Source organism: Rhinoderma darwinii, chromosome 4, assembly GCF_050947455.1.
Source record: "Rhinoderma darwinii isolate aRhiDar2 chromosome 4, aRhiDar2.hap1, whole genome shotgun sequence".
Classification (NCBI taxonomy): domain Eukaryota; kingdom Metazoa; phylum Chordata; class Amphibia; order Anura; family Rhinodermatidae; genus Rhinoderma; species Rhinoderma darwinii.
Window position 1 is genome coordinate 189393152 of NC_134690.1, and position 26674 is coordinate 189419825.

Consider the following 26674-nt stretch of genomic DNA (forward strand, 5'->3'; position numbering starts at 1 on the left):
TTGGATATACTATAAATGTTGGGGGTCTTATTCCTCAGACCCCCAACAGATCAGCTGAACAAAGTCAATGGAGCTGACCTGCAGTACTGGCCACAGGTGCACGTACGGATGAAGTATGTACTTGCTTGCACATCCACTGCCAGAGAGTGATTTTATACACAAGCTGCAAGTCCATGTATACAGTGGGTTCATAAATCACTGTTGTTGTGACCAGGTTTACAGTTGTACTTGAGTAATGCAGTATCGACATTTTAATTGTATCCATTGAGCATATCCCTTTTTGATGGACTACTATTATTTTCTATCCATTGGATTCCAATGGATTACTGTTAAATTATAATAAGCACTTCCGTCATTGATATTGTGTGTCTTTATAATTCTTCTTTGCTGGGTGGTTATTTATGAAATATTGGCTGAAGTGTCAGCTGTTGTATTCATAGCTTTCTATGTTTGTTTGTTCCATATCCAGTTGATGGCCTATGGCAGGAATGGAGTGCTTGGAGCCAATGCTCAGTTACATGTTCCAACGGCACACAGAAGAGACAGAGAGAATGTTCACCAGCATCCCACGGTGGCTCGGATTGTAAAGGACCTTATAGTGAGACAAGAGAATGTCATAATCAGGATTGTACAGGTAAATATTTGGACAACATTTAATCCATGATATGACTTCGGAGAATGCTATATAATAGAATATATTATCTCATGTCGTTTTTATGAGTGAAAAGAGAATAACATAGTAGAAATATATCAGTTTAATGGTTTTTCATATCACAAGATATTGTGTTTTTATAGCTAGAATGATACCATCAATTTTAATATGTGAAACATTTTGATATCACCGGAAAGGTGCAGTATAAGGACAGCACAGAAAGTAATATGTGATAAATATTAAAGTGCATCAATAAATGTATTCATTTAGTACCAAATTAGATGAAAGAGCCTCTTTCATCTTTTTGCAATTATTTTATTACATGGGGCCTCCTCTGGTGGTTTGTGGTTTTAAGCTATTATAGTTTGCAGACTGAACACTATCATTTACATGAACAGCATGTGTACTTTATGATGTTGTCATATTTCTGTTTACATAATTATAGAGGATATAACCCTATTTTGAGGGTCATTATCATAATAATTAATTATGTTCCTGGTGTTAACATGCATTTTGGAATCAGGGAACATTAATTTAGTAGAGGCAAAAAAAAATCTTGCACATTTTATGAGTGATATCACCATTACATTTGACCTCTATTTAACCTACGGGACTATAAATAATTATAACATGTGTACTTCCCATTCCTAGGTTTACAGGGCTTATTGAGAGTCAGCTAGGTTGGACTCCAGGGATTTGTTTTTGCTAATAATTAGTAAGCTACCTGGAACTGTGGTTCCCCTTTGGCCATCACTCGCTGCTTGCGCTGTTTTAAATTAGCACATGAATTTCTTAGTCCTGTACCCACTAGTCAAAGGTCAAATCACATTTTCTTCATAAGATTACATTTCCATTTTAATATACAATACAGGGAGATGATTTAACATCATTTAACTTATATGCATTTACATTACAATGTTATACATGAATGAATGGTCAATATAACTTTATAATCAAAGGAAATCTGATTGAACTTGATGTTTCTGTTACATTTAACCCATTAGTGACCACCAATACGGCGCTACATGACGGCCACTAACAGGCTTTATTCTGATGCATACGCCTTTTCACGGCGTTGCATCAGAATAAAGCAGCGCCGCTCGGAGCAGTAAAAGCTCCCTGCTCTCCACTACCTCCGGTAACTGAGGACTTGGAGCAGCGCTTGGAGAAGCGCTGCCCGTTTAACCCCTTAGATGCAACGCTTGATAGCGAGCACCACATCTGAGTGGTTTTGGTGGGAGGGAGGAGGTTTCCTCTCTCAACCCACCAGCACCCTGCTATGCAATGGCAGGGAGTCAGTGCTTTCTATGGCAGCCGGGTGCCTTATAAAGGCCCCCCAGGTCTGCCTCTAGTTAATGCCTTGCTAGGTCATATCAGAGGTATGGCCTAGCAGATGCCTGTCTGTTTTACACAAACAGGCAATAATACACTGCAATACAGAAGTATTGCAGTATATTATAAAAGAGATAAAACAATCACATAGTAAAGTCCCTAGTGGGACTAATAAAAAAGTTTAACAAAATTAAATAAATACAGTAAATAAATAAAAACCCCAAGGAAAAATATAAAATAAAAAATCCACTTTTTCCTCTAACAAAATGCTTTATTATGAAAAAAAAGGTAAAAAAGTTACACTTATTTAGTATTGTTGCACTTATAATGACCCCAACTATAAAGCTATTATGTTATTTAACCCGCTTGGTGAATGCCGTAAAAAAATAAAATAAAAAAAACAATGCCAGAATTGCTGTTTTCGGTTCATCCTGCCTTCAAAAAAATTTGATAAAAAGTGACCAAAAAGTTGCATCTACTCCAAAATGGTACTGATAGAAACTATAAGTCGTCACACAAAACAAAAGCCCTCGTACAGCTGTATCGGCGGAAAAATTAAAAAAAATGATAGCTCTTCAAATATGAAGACACAAAAACAAATAATTTTGAAAAAATTTGTATTTACTTTGTAATAGTAGTAAAACACAAGAAAACTATATAAATTTGGTATAGTCACAATCGTAACGACCCAATGAATAAAGTTATTTATACCAGATGGTAAAACGGCGTAAATTAAGGATGCCAAAAAAGAGTTGCAAAATTGCTGTTTTTTCCATTACCCTTCAAAAATATTAAGAAAAGTTAATCAACAAATTATATGTACCCCAAAATGGTGCTATTAAAAAAATACAACTTGTCCCGCAAAAAAACAAGTCCCTATACAGCTATGTCGACGCAAAAATAAAAAAGTTATAGCTCTTTGAATGCGACCATGGAAAAACTTAAGAAATAGCTTGGTCATTAAGGCTGGTCACTAAAGGGTTAATATTTATATTTTAGATTAAAAATTTAGAATTAAAAGAAGAATATTTTAAGACGAAGCTGAAGCTCATTATGACATGCAGTTAATTCTAACTAGAAGTACAGTAGATGGAAAAAAACTGTTCATAAAATTATACAATAACCTAAACACTTGTGAAATATAAAGTGTATCCTTTATTTTTAATAATACCTTAACCCCTAACAACAATCGACATGGCTCTATCCGAAATGCCAGGATCTAAGATAACTCAGATTCCAGCATTTCATCCCTGTTGATGCTGGGGTCAATAATAACGGCAGCATCTAAAATGTTTGACACAGGCGGGGGGCTTCTTCTGTCAGTCCATTGGCACCCCGCAATGCAATCGAGGGGTTCTGATGGTTTACCATAGCATCCGGAGGCTGAGCAAAAGCCCCCAGATACGCCAAAAGTATGGCATGGCCTAATAGGTTGTCTGTCAGGGATACACTGACAAAAAAAAAAGTTGTAATAATGATTAAAATGCCCGTCCCCCCCCCCCCCAAAAAAAAACAAAACTACAACTCATGCAAAAAACAAGCGATCATATGGCTAAATCAAGGGAAAAAGTTATGGCTCTTGGAATGCAGCAACTCAAAATTAACATTTTTATTGTACAAAAGTACTAAAACATAAAAAAATTATACATATTTGGTACTAATGCATTTGTGTTGACTTAAAATAGTTAACATGTTATTTTTACTGCACAGTAAACAACAAAAACACCCCACAAAAAAGGCAGAATTGCTGTTTTTTTCGCATTCCCTTCCCAAAATGTTTTCTAAAAGCTAATCAACAAATCAGATGTACCCAAAAATGAGTCCATTTGAAAACACAACTCATTCCACAAAAAACAAACTCTCATACAGCTACATTGATGTAAAAATAAAAAAGTAAAGTCTCTTGGAATGTGAGGATTAAAAAATAAAAATGGTTTGATCATTAAGGTTCATACAGGCCTTAACAGGTTAATGGAGTTGTTGAGCATTAGAAAAACATGGCTGCTCTTTTTAGGGAACAGCATCACCTCTGTCCAAGCATTGTGTCTGGTATTGTAGTTCAGCTGTATCGGGCTGAGTTGCAAAACCACACACACTGTTTTTGGAAGAAAGCAGCCATGTTTTCTAATGGTAAACAACCTCTTTAACCCCTTAAGGCCTTTTTGAACTTTAATGATGAAACCGAAGCTCCTGAGTTCCGGAAACAGCATAAAGCAGCTCAGCTGTTTCCATAACTTCCATCAGCTTCTATGGGAATTACGGAAATAGCGAAACTCAGCAAGCTCGACTGTTTCTGTACTCATGACCACCTCCTCAGTCAGTGGCCAGAAAGCAGGGAAAGCAAGAGAAGGTAAGATGGGCATCAGGGCGCCCTGATCTAGAGATAGGTACGGGTCACAAAGGTTCAGAAAAGACCTTCAGTGTACAACATATTTTTCTTAGCATACATTTATTTTTTGCATTGTTCCTTTCCACTGTAACTGGGGCTGCCATAACTGAACCAGAGGTAATCAGCCCTGTTAGTTACAACTGTCACTGTTATTGTTTTGCAGGGTCTAGTTAAACCCATCAGTTCCCTGTAGTCACTGTCAAACAGACAATTAAGTGATCCGTTTCTTGACCATCAGACTCAATAGAAACAGTGGGCAAATTTTGAGAGCGGTGTATGTAAAATCAGAGAAGACAGAAGCAGTATCCTCTCCTGGGTATTCATCTGACAGCAATCACGGGATTATGCAGCCAGATTAAACCTGTGTCATACATTTACTATATTGCTGGTTGAAAGCCAAGGACTGAATAATGTATATTGCATGGACCTTAACAAGCTAAGCACTAGGGCATCTAACGAGTTAAATTTATAATAGATATATTTGTGAATATCATCCTGTTGCAGTGGTTTTTTATTTTTAATTATATACACAATTTTAGTCAAGTGATGTATTACTTAACCAAGTATTTCTTGTCCAGCGTTTCCATCCATAAAGAAACACTAAATACACTATATCCAGATCTGGACGTTCTTATATAAACCCGATTCCATTTAAAGATTTTGCACTATAAATTCTTGTTCTACCAAATGATAGGCTGAGTTGTTCCTTTTCAGTTGCCCATTTCTGTTGCATTTTGGTCACTTTCCATTGCCATGCTTTCAGGTTATAACCATTCGTTTTGTGGATATTATTTAAAGTACCTTAACTATTACGTCTTTACCATAGAAATTTTATGTTGTACGTTCCGACTGTCAGTGATTTTTGTTTTTGATGGTTGCTATTAATAGTGTGAGATCCATGTTGGATAGAAGCAACCACCTTGTATATTCTGTATTTCATATACAGTGCATAGGCTTTTACGTAGGTTGACCTGAGTGACAATAAAGGGATCACTGGTGCGGAAGTTACATTTTATATTATAGAAAGTTGCTTGGTGAAAGAGGTGATGAGGTCCATATTGATCTTTACATTTCAGACCCAAATTGTAGTCATTCTTTGTGGCAATCTACCAAGTATTCTTTAATATTTTATAAACATGTTTTTACATTTACCGTGTGCATTTAAAGAAAATGTATAAAAAGAACCAGAATTTCCATTTAGCAAGCAGTTTCTTAAGTTTTTAGTTTACCTATGCATTTTGTCTGGTAAGTACTTAAAAAGATTAACCTCCATTAATCCATTATAAATAAAATATCTGCAACATCAAAACCTAGATCTTTCCTGGGACACACAGAAGCTTTATTTATAGTATTATAATATGTTCTTGTGCCTAGCTAATGGACAGTGGAACCATTGGGGACCCTGGAGTGGTTGTTCCAGGTCATGTGATGGAGGATGGGAGAAAAAAACTCGAAGTTGCCAAGGAATTACTATTACTGGCCAGCAATGTGAAGGATCAGGGGAAGACGTCCGAAAATGCAATGAGCAGAGATGTCCCGGTAAGCAGGATTAGAAATATTTATCACTTACTTGACATGTATCTTAACAAAGTTTAATTTTCCAATTTCTTATCCCAATGAAACCCAACGACAATGTCTTTGCAATGTACCTGTCATTGAACACTAGAATGGGTTTTAGTTATGTTATTACAATTACAAAGGTTCTCTACCAACGAGAATTTAAACATAATTTATTAAGGATGAGTTAAAAGGTTACCTTTAGACATGACTGTTGAAAATTGGGTTTTAAGATCCCATTTATATTAAAATTTGTATCACCTTAATTTTATTCAAATTTTTAAAGCTACTATAGTTATAGAGATATAGATAGAAATATATACAGATGATAGATAGATAGATAGATAGATAGATAGATAGATAGATAGATAGATAGATAGATAGATAGATAGATAGATAGATAGATAGATAGAAAATAGATACATAGATGATAGATAGATAGATAGATAGATAGATAGATAGATAGATAGATAGATAGATAGATAGATAGATAGATAGATAGATAGATAGATAGATAGATAGATAGATAGATAATAGATAGATAGATAGATAGATAGATAGATAGATAGATAGATAGATAGATAGATAGATAGATAGATAGATAGATAGATAGATAGATAGATAGATGATAGATAGATAGATAGATAGATAGATAGATAGATAGATAGATAGATAGATAGATAGATAGATAGATAGATAGATCGATCGATCGATCGATAGATAGATAGATAGATAGATAGATCATGAACACATGGCCTATTGGTATGGTACTCATATGTGGGGAAACCTCTCTAATATTAAATATCTCACAGACTGCATGGTTACAGTATAAACATCTGCAATTGTCTGTGATATCAACACGTTACTATCCACACTTGATCTACTTGTGGCTTCCCTCACCGATAATTAAAACGAGACATGTTTATCTAATCTAGAAGCAAACATGCAGAGATTTCTATTTCGACATTTAATTCAAACATCTGCATGTGAAAAACAAGAGCAAAAAAAAAGGGAAACTGCAATCTTGTTTTCAAAGGTTGCCACCTGCTGTTAATAGAATATTTTACAAATGCACCCATGAAAGGAATATCAAAAATGCTTCTTTATGGTGATGTTTTGTTAGCGAAATAGCTGGTAAAATCTTGTAAGAATTAGTATTACATTCATACGGCAAATATTATATAGCCTAAAGAATACATTTTCCAAATGTTGTGCCTGTTGCTTAGTCTGTGATGTGTTTATTAAATCTGAATGGTACTACATTGTTCAATATGAAACTGTGACAATACTATAGTATCCAATGAAGCTTATAAAATAACAAATTATGGTGAAACACACACACACACACACACACACACACACATATATATATACATACATTCATATACATACATACAAAGCCAATGCGCTCCTACAGTTTCAGTTTGAAATTCATGTCATGTGCGATAAGTCACTCTACATGGTAGTGAGTAAATCACATTTGTGATGTTGGAGGTTATGGTAGTTTATAAATGCTGAGCACTTTAAAATGTCAGGTAAGTTCTGGATCCAAGCTTGATGACAGCAGGTTATGACCTGAGTTCTTCTGAGATTTCACAATTTAAGTGCAGTTTTCCACATCACTGTACATGTTTCCTGATGCTGTGAGTCTGATATTTGATGTGGTCAATGTATGAAAGCGGCCCAATCCTACGTGATACAAAATTTAACGTAAAAATATTTTTTTATTTGTGCCACAGTTGTTGGAAAACCATTAAAAGGATTATTTTAATTGCACAAAAATTGTCTGTTTTTCCCTTCCTGAAACCTAATGTTCATGGGCTATGTTTGTGCTGCAATATCAGGCAAAATTCATGAACAAGAATGGCGTATCACTGGGAAAAAAAACAAATGCTATTTTTAATCTCAAATGGCCCCTTTAATTGTTGGTTCGGCAATTGTGGGGACATAGCATGAAAGACATTTTATCATAATTACATTTCTTGAAAACTCCTTGATCATTTCAGTTGTAATTCTGCTGTGAGCTTAAAGGGAATCTGTCACCAGAACTGTACCTGTCAAAGTAGCAACAGAGTAATATAGTGTAGGCTCCACTGAATATATTGTAGGCGCACCTGAATATATTGTAGGCTCACCTGAATGTAACTTTTTTTTTTTCCTTTTTCACATGGGCACCTCCTTTGCAGAGAAAATCACTTTATTCAACATATGCAAATTAGCTTTTTGGAGCAACGAGGGCGTCACCGTTGCACTAAAATGCTCTGGCTTCAATCCCCAGTCCAGCCCTCCCTTCTTTGATTGACAGGTCCAGGCAGTGTAAAAGCCGAGTTCGGGCTTGACCACACATTCTATTGAACGCACGCACGTGCCTCTGCTTCATAATCGGTGCATGCGCAGTATATCCTTGACGTTGCACCGGTCTAATCGACAGTACTGCGCATGCGCTGATTACGTCAGACTTCACCCTCTTCTGCTCTGCAATGCCGAGGTCCGTCTCCTCCGGGTGTAGTCTGACATAATCCGTGCATGCACAGTAGTACAGTACAATCGATTAGACCAGTGAAATGTCAAGGACATACTGAGTATGCGCCGATTATGAAGTAGAGGTACTCCTGCATTCAGGAAAATACGGGGTCAGGCGTGAACTCGGCTTTTACACTGCCTGGTCCCTGTCAATGAAAGAAAGAAGGGAGGGGTGAAAGAAGACAGAGCGGTTTGGGGGCAGCGATGGTGCCCTCGTTGCTCCAAAAAGCTAATTTTCATGTATTGAATAATGTGATTTTCTCTGCAAAGGAGGTGCCCATGTGAAAAAGGAAAATAATGTTACATTCAGTTGAGCCTACACTATATTCAGGTGAGCCTACAGTATATTCAGGTGAGCCTACAGTATATTCAGGTGAGCATACACTATATTCAGGTGAGCCTACACTATATTCAGGTGAGCCTACACTATATTCAGGTGAGCCTACACTATATTCAGGTGGGCCTACACTATATTCAGGTGAGCCTACAGTATATTCAGGTGAGCCTACACTATATTCAGGTGAGCCTACACTATATTCAGGTGAGCCTACACTATATTCAGGTGGGCCTACACTATATTCAGGTGAGCCTACACAATATTCAGGTGAGCCTACACTATATTCAGGTGAGCCTACACTATATTCAGGTGAGCCTACACTATATTCAGGTGAGCCTACACTATATTCAGGTGAGCCTACACTATATTCAGGTGGGCCTACACTATATTCAGGTGGGCCTACACTATATTTAGGTGAGCCTACAGTATATTCAGGTGAGCCTACACTATATTCAGGTGAGCCTACACTATATTACGCGGTTGCTAGTTTGATAGGTAAATTTCTGGTGACAAACTCCCTTTACGATTTTAGTGAACTGGGACAGATTGGTTGTTATAAATGGTGCCTGACAACCCTGTTTGAAAAGACAATGGTTTTTAGTAAGTGTATAAGTGTTCAAAGCTGGATTGGCACTGCGCCAACATGAGGGAAGCAGTCAGCCTTGCAGCAGTTAAATCCTGCCATTCTCCAACCCAGCCTTTAGTATTAGCCACATTTTTTCTAAGTATATTTATCTGGACAACCTCTTTTCGTAAGGTAAACCCCAACACTTACAGCAGAGACTATGATTTTATTTAGTGGCTATAAATGACGGCCCTATAATATTAATGTTTTTGCAGACATTAGTATTAATATATGTTCACGGAAAGCGTAATAGCTGCAAAATGATGCCCACTTGAGTGACGAATGGCTTTACGATTTAGCTGGTAAAACTGTGGTATTATCGGCTAATTGGTGCGCCATTCTCCTCCACATGTGGACATTGTTTCGGCCGCCTACTGCTGCCGCACTGTGTGTTCTAGTTCTTAGTCTCAACTTAGATGTTTACAGATATTACATACAAATACCAAAAACAGGTGACAGGTTCACTTTGAGATATCATAGGTGTACTCTAAATAAATTCAGAATAGAGAAGTGAAGTAACAATTCAAAGACTATTATATTATCCTCCAGTTCTTTCTGTTCCTCTTTACTTATTGGTACTATTATTAGCTGCTAAGTATAACCTGTATAAACAAGTGCAAATTATTCTTAATTGTTATTTACATATGATATATCCGTGTAATGCATATCAATATCCATTTTTTGTTTCTGTCACAAATAAAATAAGCTGATTGTAATGATGGGGGTAAGGAAACAGACAAGTGAGCCCTAATCTACCTGCCACTCAGTCCCTGCCTACTTGCAACGACCCGCCCTATGCGACGGGGTACAACTGGGCGACGTTCCCTACGCTCAATAAGTGCACGACAGACAAACAGACAAGGGTACACAGAAGCAAGGGAAAAGGGGCAGTTGCCCACGGCAACACCGTGAGCAACAAGAGTGGTGAACGAGCCGAGTGTACGAGGTACCAAACGCTGAGCAGGAGAGTAGTGAATAAGCCGAGTCAAACCAGGAGTGTACGAGGTACCAAACGCAGAGCAGGAGAGTAGTCAGTAAGCCAGGGTCAATATGAAGCAGGGTCAAATAGTTCAAGAAGCTGCAGCAGGGCCAGGAAACCAAACGAGAAGAATCACAAGCAAGGAGGAACAGGAAAGGCAGGTATAAATAGACGGAGGGCGGGAGCTAGCTCCATCTGGCCAGGCTGTGATAGGCTCTCCCACTACTAAGCGGTGGAAGATGGAGTCAGTCTCACAGACATAGAAGCAGGTGCAGACTGATTACCTATGGGCGTAGATACAGAAGCTGTGCCTGGCAGATCCTTAACACTGATGCAATTGCATCACAAATTCAGATTATTTCATATGCGCATTAAAATGAAATATTAAAAAGGTTATTTGACTAATATTAAAGGAGATGGAATATCCAGTATTTGCCGTTATAGTAAATTTCCTTTGAAGTATGATCTTTTCATTGTGTACTATTTTTGTATTCTATTTATCTCTAATAGGCAAATCCTCCTATAGTTATGCAGGTGTATTCATCTCTATAAATTATTTTGCAGATGGGTTTTGCCTAGAGGTCTTTGTAAGAACAGCTTCATGTTTATTGTATTCATTAACTACATTGTTCTCCAACATGGGTTTCCATGGCTCCCATTATTATGCAATTGAAAAATATTTCACTAAATTTAAAGTAAGTGCCATGATTTCCTGTATGATTCCACAATGACCAACCATGTCATTCAAATCAAATTAGACATAATATTAAGATAAAAGTCTTCATTATTTTATTTAATATTTATTAATGCAAACAGTATTCTACCAGTCAATAAAAAAATAATGTATATAGAAATGTATTATTTTGCTGCAACCCATTTATAGATAAATCTAAGGATCTAAGACAAAGACGCTATCTATACATCCACAACTCTTCCAAAGAAGTTTTGCATAAATTAAAAGTCATTTATAAAAACAAAAATTATGCTTGATTTGGCAGACAAGAAGAGGTGAAAATACATTATTATTATTATTAATAATAATAATAATAATAATAATAATAATAACCTTATTTACATAGCAACATATTCTGCAGCACTTAACAATTTGTGAAAGCAAAAAACATCTAAAATTACAAGTTATAAGAACATTAAAAAAGACTTGGACAATGTGGAGAGAATTTTTCCCACAAGAGCTTACAAGCCATATGAAGAAATTGATAGATAAATAGACATAACAGTGGTCATCCTATTTTGTTTTTATTAACAAGCTATGGATATTAAGAAGGTGCGGACCATCGATAGACTGTCTCTAGACAGCTGTATCTTGAGCTTCAATCGGAGAATACTCAGCGTGGTCTCTGGTCATGTGACAACCTGTCACAACTATCACATTGCTCCTACCAGCCTGTGCTTACGAGCCGACTGTGAGTAACTCTGTGATACCGCTGTCTATAGACAGCTGTATCATGGAGCTTTCACCCGGAGACCCAGTCTCCGGTCATGTGATCGCTGTGACAGCCCGTCAAAGCGATCAAATTGCTCCTGCCAGCAGCGCTTGCGCGCCGACGGTAAGGAGTTCCATGATACAGCTGTCTAGAGACAGCTGTATCATGGGGCTTTATCCAGAGACCACTCAGTGTGGTATCTGGTCAGGTGATCATTGTGACAGCCTGTCACAGTGATCACAGAAAAGTTTGTGGTATAAAAAACAAACTTTTCCAGTTGTATCCTCTCCCTCTCGGGCTGCCAGAGAGGCAAAAGAGTAAATAATTTAAAAAACACAAACACCTATAATTATTATTTTTTTAAAATAAAGATATCTATCTATTTATGTCTATCTATCTGCAACACGGCGACTTTGGCCGCGACACAGGTCGATTGGCCAAAGATCGCTATGTCCCGTAGACTACATTGCAGGTAATAAAAGTCAATGTGGTTGTGTCATGTAGCACAAGTTGCTACAACATGACAGTTCAAGAAATCCAAACTGTCATGTTGCAGTTAATTGCAGGTCACAACAGAGTGACCCTGTGACCACATCGACTGTCATTACATGCGGTGTAGGCTATGGGACATAGCGATCTTTGGCTGTGCGACCTATGTCATAGCCAAAGTCACCATGAAGCCCCAGCTTCAGGGTAACGTTACATATGGTGGATTTGCGCATGTAAAGTCTGCAGCAGATTACAGTACAAGGCAAGTAGATGAGATTTTACAAATCTCATCCACATGCTGCAGACATTTTACACTGCAGATTTTCAAATATCTGATATGTCGTTAAATGAATACCTTGGGGGTCTAATTTACATAAAAGAGTCATTTTGGGGGTGTTAGAGGGGTTTTCCAGTTCCCAAAAATGTATGTCCTATCCTCAGGTTAGCCCATCAATATCTGATCGGTCGGGGCTTCCAACATCCCTGCCGATCATTCATTTTAAAGGGGCCGCAGCACTTGTGCATGAACTGCTTTCCCTTCATTCCTTTCACTTCTCGCACTATGAATCGTGGACACACTTGTAGCAGCGGTTTACAGTATTGCAGCCTTCTCCCATTGAAGTGAATGATCCTTGTGGTTCTCCATATAAGACATGGATTTTACACTATTGCGCATAGACAGCAAAAGATATTTGTGCCTCTAAGTTTGTTGCATCTTACTCCTGCAAGTTTTAGGCTAAGACTGGTGTGTGAATTACCAGTCTAAGTAAATCTGCCCTATAGTGTATATGTATTAGACATACAAACTGCTTATAAAGTCTCCATAACCTGGGTGGCTTCAACGTGACTTCAGGCCTACATACACCCTGCTGGCCCCTTTCATGTGGCTCTTGACTTCTGAAATTACTCTATTAGGCCCTGTTCACACAGAGTATTTTTGTAGGCAGAAAAATCGGCCTCAAAATTCCTTCAGGAATTTTGGGGCAGATTTTCACCTCCCTGCAAATTCTTGATTTTTGCGGCGTTTTTTGCCCACAGCCATTGAGTGCCGCCAACAAAGAACGCCGTGAACAACACTTTCTCTGCCTCCCATTGATTTCAATGGGAGGTCAGAGGCGGAACCGCGGCAAGAAAGAGCATGCCGCTTCTTTTTACCACGAGCAAAAAAAACGCGGAAAAAGACGCCACCGCGGTTTCAGACATTTTTTCAACTGATTCCGACGCGGTTTCCGTGTCAAAATCAGCCTAAAAAAAAACTCATTCAGGGATAAGGTCCTGGATTCTGTGCACGGTCCAAGCATCTTACACATCAATCCTAAAAGAAAAGATCAATTATAAATCCCATCCACCTAAGGAAATTTTTCAGTACGAATATTGGCACATATGAGATAGTTATATTTGAATGATTACTGAATGACTGCCTAAAATTAAGTTTTTGTTAGTGAAGAAGAGAGACGTGCCGGATATTAGGAGAGATTAGTGTGTATTATATGTGTACTGTGTCTCCCATATTTGCATGGATTATGCTGTAGCAACTACTCATTTTCTGATTATTTTCTGGTCACATAGTTTTATGAGTAATTCTGTGTGGTGGGCGCAATGGTATGACAATACTATGAGGATGTTATTATTGGACTGGTGTTACTGTTTGACCTACATTACTGTATGGGCACTGCATTGTGGAATATCGGCAAGGTGGCAATACTTTTACTACGTCTGGGCACTCAGAGAATACTCCATGGTCCTAAAATGAAAACCACAATGGTGTTTGGATGTGTGGCCAGGATAATAAGTAATGAGGTTTGAAACCATGAAATTTGCCGTGGCATTTAATCCCTTCATTGTGGCACTAAGGCTCCTAAATGGCAGCTAGTCACTATTATGGGTTTCAAAAGGAGATTACCCATCGACAGCAGCGACAGCAGCTTAATAAAATGTCACAATCTGCATGTTCTAATGGAAATGTTCTTTACCAAATATATGTTTGTCTATGGTATTAATTATTTTAAAAAAATGCTTTATTGGTTAATGTGGTCATCGATAAACTATATATATATATATATATGTATATATATATATATATATATATATATATATATATATATATATATATATGTACACACACAGTGTATATTATAACATAATATATAACAACATATGCTATATGTATAAATATATAAAACTCCAGGCGTGCTATCATGTGTCTTTTACTGAGGAACGGCATCTTTCTGGCCACTCTGCCATAAAGCCCAGATTGATGGAGTGCTGCAGTGATGGTTGACCTTCTGGAAGTTTCTCCCATCTGCACACAGGATCTTTGGATCTCAGTCAGAGTAACCGTTGGGTTCTTGGTCACCTCTCTTACCAAGGCCCTTCTCCCCCGATTACTTAGTTTGGTGGGTCGGCTAGAGTCCTGGTTGTTCCAAAGTTCCTTTTAAGAATTATGGAGGCCACTGTGCTCTTCGAGGCACATATCTATGCCTCCATACAATCCTGTCTCTTAGCACTACAGGCAGTTATTTCCTCCTCATGGCTTGGTTTTTGCTCTGATATGAATTGTCAGTTGTGAGATCTTTTATAGACAGGGGTGTGTATTTTCAATTCATGTCCAATCAAATTAATTTACTACAGATGGACTCCAATAAAGGTGTAGAATCATTTCAAAGATGATCTAAAGAAATTATAGGCCCACAGAGCTAAATTCATAGAAAAGGGTCTGAATACTTATGTCCATGCAAAATTTAAGTTGTTTTATTTTAATAAATTTTCAAAAACTTCTAAAATTCTATTTTCTCTTTATTATTATGGGGTATTGAGTGCAGAATGAAGGGGTAAAACTTGAATTTTGTTATGTTAGCACAATGCCTCAACATAACAAAATGTGAAAAAAGTGAAAGGATATGAAGACTTTCCAAATGCACTGTATATATTAACTGTAACCCGCCACACTGGTGGAGATATGGTTAATTCATGCATTTCAAAATTAATGTTTTTATATGGGAAGCATTGTTTTTGACTACTTGTGTTCATAATAAATAACAACCCATAACAATTTTTTTTCTTGAAGATGACTTTAAGGGTATGTGCACACACACTAATTACGTCCGTAATTGACGGACGTATTTCGGCCGCAAGTACCGGACCGAACACAGTGCAGGGAGCCGGGCTCCTAGCATCATACTTATGTACGATGCTAGGAGTCTCTGCCTCGCTGCAGGACAGCTGTCCCGTACTGTAATCATGTTTTCAGTACGTGACAGTGGTCCTGCAGCGAGGCAGGGACTCCTAGCATCGTACATAAGTATGATGCTAGGAGCCCGGCTCCCTGCACTGTGTTCGGTCCGGGACTTGCGGCCGAAATACGTCCGTCAATTACGGACGTAATTAGTGTGTGTGCACATACCCTAACTTGACTCTTAGAGGGATATTCCAGTCTCCAGCATTTTTCACTTACCCATTGGATAGATGAAAAATGCTAGATAAGTGGGGGTCCGACTGCTGGCACCCCCATCAATCGCCAGAACAGGGAACTCCGGTCCTCCGTTTCCCCCAGCCACAGGACGGTGGCCTTATAGGCATTAAAATGAAGCAAAGACCGGGTATGCGCGATCCCACTCCATTCAAAGTCTAGTGGGAAGGCGGAAGCAGCCAAGTGCAGTGCTCTGCTGTATCTGTCAGCCAGATAGACTTTGAATGGAGCAGGACAGTGCATGCCCGGCATTCGCTTCATTCAAATTCCTCCTAGCCTCATTCTGACAAACTGGGTGTCCCAGCAGTCGGACCCCCACTCTTCTTGTGTTTTTCACCTATCTAGTAGAATGGAATACACCTTTAATGCTTTAAATACACAGTGGCAGTAAACTTTAACTTGACTTTTCAATAGCATTTCAATGGCTTTTGTTGTGTGATACCATGTTGCAGCAAATTATGAGTCAACATAAAGATGGCTACATGTGTATTGTTATCCTATTTTATTTCAAATAATTTTAATAAACACAGAAACACATCAATAAATTTCTTCTACAACATTCTTAGCAAAAAACATGCATTGTGATAATAGAAAAAATAAATGCATGTTAAAAAATTAATTCAAATATAAAACTGGATATCCTTTAATCCAAACAGACAAAGCTGGCATTAATTTGGTTTTGACTTTGTATATTATTTGAGGTCATATGCTGCATATTGCATCTTATTAATCTGTGCTGTGATTTCTGTATGAAAGAAGGTTGACAACGGCAACCACAAGCAAATAATATTGTAGCCCCCCATGACAATCAACACAGTCCCAGGCTCTGTTTAATGGTAAGTCCGGTTGCTCTTTGGAGTTGAGGTTTCTTCAACCATCCCTCAATTTATGTTTATACAGGGATGCAGGGCCGATTCTAGCTTTTCCCCTGCCTAGGGCGAAAATTGAAATGGCATCCACCCAGATCTTGATTGACATCCCCATCGCTGTTCTACATAAATAGCAGCCTCCTCCAACTCCTGCAGATGCGCCATTGCCTTGTACTCCCCTGGCAAGCGCAGTGCAGCGATGAAGCCAGGCAGAGTACACCTCGCTGCATGGTGCGTGCCCAAGTATTACAAGGAAATGGCGCATCCGAGAAAGTTGGAGGAGGCTGCTAGTGATGTATAACAGCCAGGGGGATGTCAATTAAGCAAGGAAAGGTGATTTTGGAGGCAGCACTATGTGACTCTTCAGGATAGCTGTACCGCCCCATGACTCTTTATTGAGTAAGTGTGCTCCATTTTAAAAGTTGATTTCATAGATTTTGCTGCATCTGAAAAAAACATACAGGGGAATGTTTGTAAATATTGCCAGGTCATGTACTGCATGGTGGCGGTTCAAGGGGTTAAAACTACCTGACTGGTTCCCATTAAATATACAATGAATTGAAAACAATTCCTTTTCTTATTATAAATAAATCTTGTATAATTACAGCTCCAGAACCAAGCTCTGACATATATACAGTAGCTGAACCAAGCTCAATACATATATACATCCCCAGAACAAAGCTCAATACATAAATATAACCCCAGAACCAAGCTCACTAAATAAATACAACACTAGAACCAAGCTCAATAAATAAATACAACACCGGAACCAAGCACTTAACATATATACAGCACCATAACGAAGCACAACACATAAATACAACACCAGAACCAAGTTCAGTACATAAATATAGAACCAGAACCAAGCTCACTACATAAATACAGCACCAGAACCAAGCTCAGTACATATATGCAGCACCAAAACAAAGCTCAGTACATAAATACAGTACTACAACCAAGCTCAGTACATAAATACAACACCAGCACAAATACAGCTCAATTTAGTGCAACCCCTGCTGTATAGGTTTGTACGGCGTAAAACTACATCTCCCAGCATGGCCCGAACAATGGTAAGGATACCCTGGGAGTTGATGTTTCACAAAAAAAATCATACCACCCATCATCTCGCTGCAGATCATACAGTGACTACAGCAATAATTAGAGGCAGAATAAAAATTTACATTAAGTGACTCATAGGTGACGTCTTCTCAGATTCTTGTTAATTATTTTCTTTTTTCTTCTCCATCCTGTCCATACGTCTATGTTGACTTCTCCCGGCCACAGCCCATTTGTGCAGTTTACCGCTCAGTTGTCTTCAGTTTCTCACTTTTCAAACATTTATCCACCCATAAACGACGATCAAAATTCTCATGGTGCCATACATTATGCCCCTAAAAATAATAGCACCTCTAATTATAATAGCACCACATACTGTGTCCCACAACACACACACACACACACACACACACACACACACACACACACACACACACAGTGCCCCATGTAGATAGTGTTCCCCATGAAGTCCCCTGTAGATAGTGCCCCCCATAGAACTCCCAGTAGATAGTGCCCTACAAAGATCCCCCTGTAGATAGTGCCCCACATATTGCCCCCCTGTATATAGTGCCCCACATATAGCCCCCCGGTAGATAGGGGCCTCACAGATTCCCCTGTAGATAGTAGCCCCTGTAGTTAGTGCCCCACATACAGCCCCCCTGTAGATAGTGCCCTACATATAGCCCCCTGTAGATAGTGCCCCACATATTGCCCCCCTGTATATAGTGCCCCACATATAGCCCCCCGGTAGATAGTGCCCCACATATAGGCCCCCTGTAGATAGTGCCCTACATATAGCCCCCTGTAGATAGTGACCCACATATAGCCCCCCTGTAGATTGTGGCCCACAGTTAGCACCCCCTGTCAGTTGTGGCCCACATATAGCCCCCACCCCCTGTAGATAGCCCCCTATAGATAAATGCACTCACATTTTTAAGAGAGAAAAACAAAACTTTACATACTCACCTGATCCCATTCCCTGCGCCGTCCTCTTGCAATGCAGGCCTGCTCTCTTCTGAGCAGGTCTGCTGGGGCTGAATGACGCAAGTGGCGCAATGAGGTAATCGCGCCACTTGTGTCCTAGAAGGGCACTGATTGGCAGGTCATTCTTTCAGAAGAAGTCATCAAGCCAGAATTGTGCCCCAGCCATTAAGTGCTTATGCATGTAATTGTATCTGCATCCTATCGACGCAGGACGGGGTGGCGCCGTCTGGTTTCAGTGGCGCCACCGCCCCCTCAGAGAGGCAGCAGGCCAACGCCTGAGGCAAGCAGCTCATCTTGCCTCATGGAGAGTGCGGCCCTGCATGGATGACAACTGTATCCCTACATAAGTTTTATGGAAAGTTCTTTTACTATATTTTATAGGTTGAGTTCATGCACGAAGTCATAAATTCACAACTGTTTTGTACAACTAAATTTTGTGTAGTTAATAGAAGCACAAGGGCAGTGTGACATCTCCTCTGGCTCTCTTAGCCATTTGTGAGACTTGACTCTGTGTCTTCTGCCCGTATCTATTTTTTTTTTTTTTGTACAGAATATTTCATGAATATATAAATATTAATAGCTGTTATAATATATAGGCAGTGAAGGATCTGCATGTATTCACCCACTATTGTCCCATTAACCTTTTCCACCATTTCACACATTTTGAAGCTAATCTGCTGGCACTATGCATTTAAATAGATTCTGTTCTGATAAATTCAGCCACAATAACACAATTTCATTTATAGTCTATTTTATGCTAGGATAAATAAAGCCCTACATCGTTTCTGCATTTTTGTGAATATTCTGCAGAATATGGAAAGAATCACTATTATCTAATATTCGGAAAAGCTAGCTGGGCTTTATGAGAAAATGAATGGCATTATCAAGATACAGTATTTTACGGCTGGAGTAAATTAATAAGAAATTCATGCATAGGCTTCAATTGTAAATACCTTGGTTTTAATACAGCTTGCAGAGAGGAGTAACTAGAATTCATAGGGTTCTATAGCAAAGTCAGAAATGTCCCCACCCCCATTGTGTTGACTATGCACTGAATTGCAGTAATGCAAACAGCCATAACTACTTTTACTTGAGCAGCAACCAAAGGATGCCTAGTAGTGTCATATATCAGATCTTCTGCACAAAAGTACAGTTAGAAAGCAGAAAGCTACCACCTTGTTTTTGTCCTCCACTAAGGCCCCAGGCACCCGACCATGCCAGTAATCACGGTCCGTGATTACAGGCACGGCCGGCCACAGACACCTGTCCGCATTTGTGGGCCATGCTCCCATTATTAAGTATGGGAGCACAGTCCGTAAAATAAAAAAAATAGGACATGTGCTATTTTTTACGGAAAGTTTCTACGGCACAGACACCTTCCCGTAAATATATGGGAAGGTATCCGTCGGCCATAGGAATGAAGGGGTCTGTAATTATGGTCCATAATTACAGATGAAATCTACGGTCGTATGCATGGGCCCTAACAGAAATACTTTTCCTGCTCCTGAGTTAACCCCTCAACTTCTGGGCACATTACAACTGCTATAGCTGCAGCACCTCCCATGATATAAATATATTCCTTAATTTTGAACTACAAGTCAAATTGACATTGAACAGTAGCTACTGTATATGCAATACACTAAAAACCATCTTTGTGTACACAATATACTAAAAAACATTTTTATGTAATAATATGCTAAAAATCATCTTCATGTACACAACAAAAACCCTCTATCTCTTTTTCAAAGTTATTCACTTTGCTGCAGGCAGTGTATTCCTATATGACTATATTGGCGCTCAACCTGAAAAAATGTCATCAGCAATAATTAATAGGGATTCAGATAATCTGGATGTAATCCCTTTGTGGAATAAAAAGAGAGAACAATGTATCCTGGTTATATCATTTTCTATATTAAAATTAAATCCTTCATTCAGCAACTCAATTTTAGCTACGGTATGTAGATGACAGATATCTAAAAGGGTTTACTGACAACATAAAGTTATATTCATTAATGTAAAAATATTCACATGTGAAATTCAGTGTAATAAAATTTACAATATAATACTGTTCAAAAATGTTTTAATGTAGCATAAACAACATTGGGGCAGATTTACTACTAAGATTTAGACAACATAAACTTAGACCAGGCAGTCTAAAGTTGTGGCAAATTTATTACAGAGGCCCTAGCTGTATGTTACGTTTTGCGCATCTTGCTAGACATGTTAGATACTTTTCTCTTCCTTTTATAAACTGTTGACTGGCTTAGTTTTTGTTTGGCACACTTTGTGGAATTTTAAGACACACACCCTCCCCTGCTAAGCCATGTTCACTTTTATAGACACTTTTAAAAAGAGTTTAGTGAGGCTTAAACATCTGTTCTTAAGTAATTCCAAAATGAAATGCACCAATATGCCCCGCATTAGATATCTCCCCATTGTATATAATTTGCCGGCCTTTAAGTATGGAACTAAAGGGGGGCATCTGTTTGACAACTGCTTTTCATTTGTCCTATTAATGCATTGTGGCTTTGACAATGGAAGCCGGGACGCTATGCCAGATATGATGTATGGTGGATCCAAACGCTGACACACCAACCCCATTTATTTATAATGCTGTGTGTCGAGATTCCCGGGGGGTTTACGCCATTTTCTAGGCAAAAATAGCGCTGTATGGCAGAGTTGCTATTATGGTCCAGTCTGTAGCATTTCTGTATTTGGTTTATGTAACGTAAGCCAGGAGACTGTTAGGAATCAAATCTCTATATCTGTATAATTACACTTCAGTATAAATTACTATGGAACAAGGAATTTCAAAGCTAATATCGTTAATTATGTTTGATACTAATAAACATATTATAAAATATTTTAAGGGTGTGAGAATGATGAGGACTGTGATGGAATTTAAATTTACATTGTTTCTTTTCCATTATTATTATTATTATATCATTGTTTATATAACCCTAATAAAATTGCTTATATAACTGTTATAAAATATGTATGTATCCTGAAACTCTATTTTTTTTTTCTGCGCCTGGGAAGAGCAGAGGGGAAAACAACCAAAAATAGAAACAGAATTAATAATTACCAATTGTAAAATAGTTCACAGAGTCCTAAGAGCGTTTCTACTGCATTGAGTTTCACCTTCTTCTGCATGTGAAGTTCAGGCACCAAGGAGTTAAGGGTTAGAGGCAGTCAGTCTGTCAGCTTGATAATCACTGGGCCAGATTAATCTGCCTGATGCAGTGAATTATTGTGATTTATTCTGTCATCAGCTGTTACTGCACCACTGACATCTTAAGATTTTTAATGTGCGACTTGTGTAGCGCGAAGCTACAGCACTGACTGTCTCAACAGACATGGTTCTGTTTACCAGCCTGGGAGTTTGTTTGTCTCTCTCGTTTATTAAAATTGCTCAACATGAAAGAGTTATTTTGTATATACTGTCACTTCGAAGGTATACAGTCTGTAAAGAATGTAAATGATTTTGTCAATGATGACTCTATGGAAGTTATGATCGTGGAACATTTTTTTTGGGTCATTCTACAGTCTATTGTCTTTCCATTAAAAGGAAACGGCTTAAAAATTGCAAACTCACTGTAATGACCTTAGAGTTGACATGCTAAAAACCGACATGTACATATATGTTTTTTTTCATTAATTGTGCCTTTAAATTAAGCAATATTCGGTGATGCATTACATTTTGACCACCAAATAAAACCTACAGAAAATTAAAAAACCCAATCTCATGTAAATGTAATGATTTTTGAAATCTTACTATTATGCTGATAATAGTACTTCATAAAATTTACAGACCCAAACCCTAAGGCCTTATGCACACTTCCAACACCGTTTTCACGGCCGTGTTTGACGGATCCGTGTGGCCGTTTTAGCAGCCGTGTGCACTCCGTGTTTTCGTTTCCGAGCGCCGAGCATGGTTTTGTCCAGGGTGCTGAAAGAGTTAATGGGCCGCAATGATCGGCGGCAACTCTTTCAGCACCCTGGACAGTACCATGCTCGGCGCTCGGAAAATACAATTTTAATTAAATTTAAAAAATATATATTAAGTTCATACTTATTTGCCTCCTGTCCGGCCTCCAGGGATGACGTTTCATCCATGTCACCGCTGCAGCCAATCACAGGCTGTAGTGGCGGTCATGCACGTCAGGATGACGTCAGAAGGCCGGCCTCCAGGGATGACGCTTCATCCCACGTGACCGCCTCTGAAACCAATCACAGGCTGCAGCGGCCTCTGCAGCCAATCACAGGCTGTCGCATCATACAGGAAGGTCGGACTGGAGGAAGAAGAGGGACTCGTCACCAAGACAACGACCGGGTACGTATCTGCTTTTTATTTTATTTTTAATCAGCAGCCTCTTTTCTCTATCAGTGATTGATAGAGACAAGTGGCTGCCGATTAGTGTAATATATCTGTAATGTATTTCTGCCCGCCCGGCCATTGCTAGGCAACGGCTCCGTCACATACGGACGACACACGGATGCCTTCAGTGTGCCTTCAGTTTTTTTGACGGCCCCATTGACTTGCATGGGCCTCATGGTCACGGAATCTCAGACCAAAGTAGGACATGCTCTACTTTGGATCAGAACGGAGCAACGGGACCGTCAAAAAAACTGAAGTGTGCATGGCCCTATTGAAATGAATGGGTCAGGGTGCTAGCCGTCAGAAAAACGGCTAGCACCCTGAAGAAAAAGACAGTGGGCATGAGGCCTAAAGCCGAACTACAGATTTGATGACATGTTCCACTTCCATTTTTTGCAGTGTTTTCATAGAGACTTTTTGTAGAATAAAATAAATCCATATGCCCACATGTACACACCTTCCACTAATGAGTAGTGAAATAGGAAATATATCATGTTATATTTTGTCATTTCGATCAATACAAGATTTCCATGGCAACTCTACAGCTGATAGAGATCAGAAGGATACATATACATCAGAATCTCTCAAGAATACAGTATAAGGTCTCATGCACATGGCATAGAGGCTGTACGGCATCACATGGAGCCTTGTATGGCTTTATATTATGAAACCATACAAAAACTCCTTATGGCAAGTTAAAACGCTTTGTCGGGTGCCGTATATACGGATGCTCTGAACATACAGCATCCGATGGAGAATGACACATTTATTTTTCGTTTGGATACACACGGAATTTGACAAAAAGAAAACGATTTATACCTCTGTATGAAACCAAAGACATATGGAGGTACAGGAAAAGCTACTCATTTTAATATAAGACAAAGGCAACAAAAGTAAACACAAAATGCAGAATTTAAATGATCATTCCATTTATTGGGGATAAAAATTTATTCAAAACCTATATCATCCATGTTAAAAAGTAATATCCCCCCTAAACCTAATAACTGGTTGTGCGCCCCTTGGCAGTAACCACTGTAATCAAATGCTTGCGATAACTTGCGATGAGTATTTTACATAGCAGTGGAGGAATTTTGGCCTACTCCACCTTGCAGAATTGTTTGAATTCGGCTACATTGGAGGATTTTCGAGTATGAGTGTAATGTCAGGATAGGGAGACAGACAGGTGAGCCCTAATCTACCCGCCAGTCAGTCCCTGCCTACTTGCACAGCCCATCCTAGGCGACGGCGTACAACTGGGCGACGGTCCCTATGCTCAATATGTGCACGACAGACAAACAAGACAAGGGAACACAAAAGCAAAGGAATGTGGGGCAGTTGCCCACGGCAACACCGTGAGCAAGAGAGTAGTGGATGAGCCTAGTCAAACCAGGAGTGTACGTTGTAACAAATGCAGAGCAGGCGAATAGTCAGTCAAGCCAGGGTCAATATGAAGCAGAGGTCAAATAGTAACAGCAGGAACAGCAGAGCCAGGAAACAGGAGAATCACAGGCAAAGGACAAGCATCAAATGAAGGTATAAGTGGACCAAGGGCGGGAGCTAGAACCGTCTGGCCAGGCTGCGATAGGCTCTCCCACTCCTCAGCCTACCAGCCTGAGTGGTAGCAGATCGAGTCACTCTAGCAAACCTAGGAACAGATGCAGGCTGATTATCCACGGGCGTCGACACAGAAGCTGTGTCAGGCAAATCCTTCACAATGAGCTGCGCGTTTTAAGGTCTTGCCACAGCATCTCAATAGGTTTTTATTCAGGACTTTGACTCTTTGTTTCATTTGAGCCATTCAGAGATGGACTTGCTTATGTATGTGCATTGGCTGATTTTCCTGCTGCATAACCCAACAGCACAGGAGCTTTAGGTCACGAACTGTCGCGCGGACATTCTCCTCCAGGATTTTCTGATAGAGAGCAGAATTCATGGTTCCATGAAGATGACTATGTGTACAAAGCAAGTGGATGCAATTTATAGATTAGAGGTATTAGCGCACTGAGAAATAGGGAAACACAATACATTTTAAGAAATATGGCTACCATGGATTGAACTCTAAATTACCCATATAAGACTATCGGACCGCCCTGCTCCAGTACAACCTAGCTAGATTCTCTTTTATACCGACTCTGCTGTGCCATGAGATTTTGCTTACGTGGCCTTTATGATTTGCAGGCACTCAATGTCCCCCCTACCACCTTTATCCGCCCACTCACATTTTCCCTTTCCTCCCCATTCTTGTTTACATCATCCTTTGTTCGTGCAGATTATCATGGTGATTCGTTAGATAAGCCTTCGTTTTAGTCTATATATCTGCTTTAGATAAATGGATTATTGGACTCTATATGCTACATATTCCATAAGTCTTGTATTTATTTTGTAAGTAATACACATCATTCTACTGTACATCTGTTGAATCTGATCACTCATTTTCTATCTTAATGTTTAAAAATAATAAAAATAAAGATTTTTTTAAAAATGCAAACATAAATATATCTAGCCCATACATTGCTTGCTTTGTATCACTTTGACACAAAATTGCAGTCCCGAGGCTTTTACCCAGCAACCAGTTGAACAGTGTGGCTTTCTTTTGTAATTTTTTTCCTATACATAGTTTGGAAAAGCGATGAGCAACATTTGGCATGCGAACTGTTGTGAAACTACAATTCCCAGCATACCCTTACAGCCTTTGGCTGGAATAAAAAATAGCCTTTGGTCAAGGCATGCTGGGAATTGTAGTTTCACAACAGTTGGATTGACGACATTTACTGACCCCTGGGTTAGAACAAAAGATTAAAAAAGGATCATCCATGTCAGAGACCGGGGGCAGACATACCATATGTGCAACCAGTTCGGTTGCACAGGGGCCCTGGTTGTAAAAGGGCCCACTGTTATTTTAAAAGAAACAGTCTGCTGTCTTTTAGATACCATGTTATGGATAAAGCAAATTAATTTCATAGCTCAAAATTATTGATGGATTGGAACAGAGACATAAGGGGGTGTTCTATGCTGAGGTATTCGAGAACAAGGGGCCTATATACAGTTCTTACTGCGGTCTGTGTCAGCCCTTGTTGGGGACAGTGAGGCTGCACTTATACACATTATACTGTTGTTTGGTTCTGTGAATATTGTTAGGATCCGTTGACAGTTATCTAATGTTTATATGCAGCGTAAGTTTGCCATGCATTGTTTTACTCTACCCATCTTGATCTGGGTAAACTGATTGATACATATGCCTGATTATTTGCCACTGGGCATTGTATTGTGACAATACACATACCGCAGAATAGAACAATTTTGCTTTTAGGTTTTCCCAAGGAGATTTGCAAGTACAGTGTTTAATATCTACATACAAGACTATATCTATTCTTCTATTCATCCTATCATATTGTTTAAACAAATGTGTTTACCATACAAACACATTAAATATCACTTTAAAGTTTTGATCACCTGAGTCCTTTTTAAACTTCAGAAAAAATCAATCCATGTAATCTAAGTATTGCTTTTCCTTCTGCATGGACATCTCAAGACAATCCATCATTACACAGAAACATTAGCTTTCTTTACAAGACATAGATGTGCCAATA

General features: G+C 39.0%; 1 protein-coding gene across 7 annotated transcripts in view; it reads left to right on the forward strand.

The window, feature by feature from the left end:
• Positions 1–26674, forward strand: part of ADGRB3 (adhesion G protein-coupled receptor B3) — an 806266-nt gene that overhangs the window by 340621 nt on the left and 438971 nt on the right. For all 7 annotated transcript variants that reach the window (XM_075861993.1, XM_075861997.1, XM_075861996.1 and 4 more), the window contains 2 exons: positions 470–634; positions 5748–5912. In XM_075861993.1, coding sequence (XP_075718108.1) covers positions 470–634; positions 5748–5912 — 330 coding nt within the window. The remainder of the gene's footprint in view (positions 1–469; positions 635–5747; positions 5913–26674) is intronic.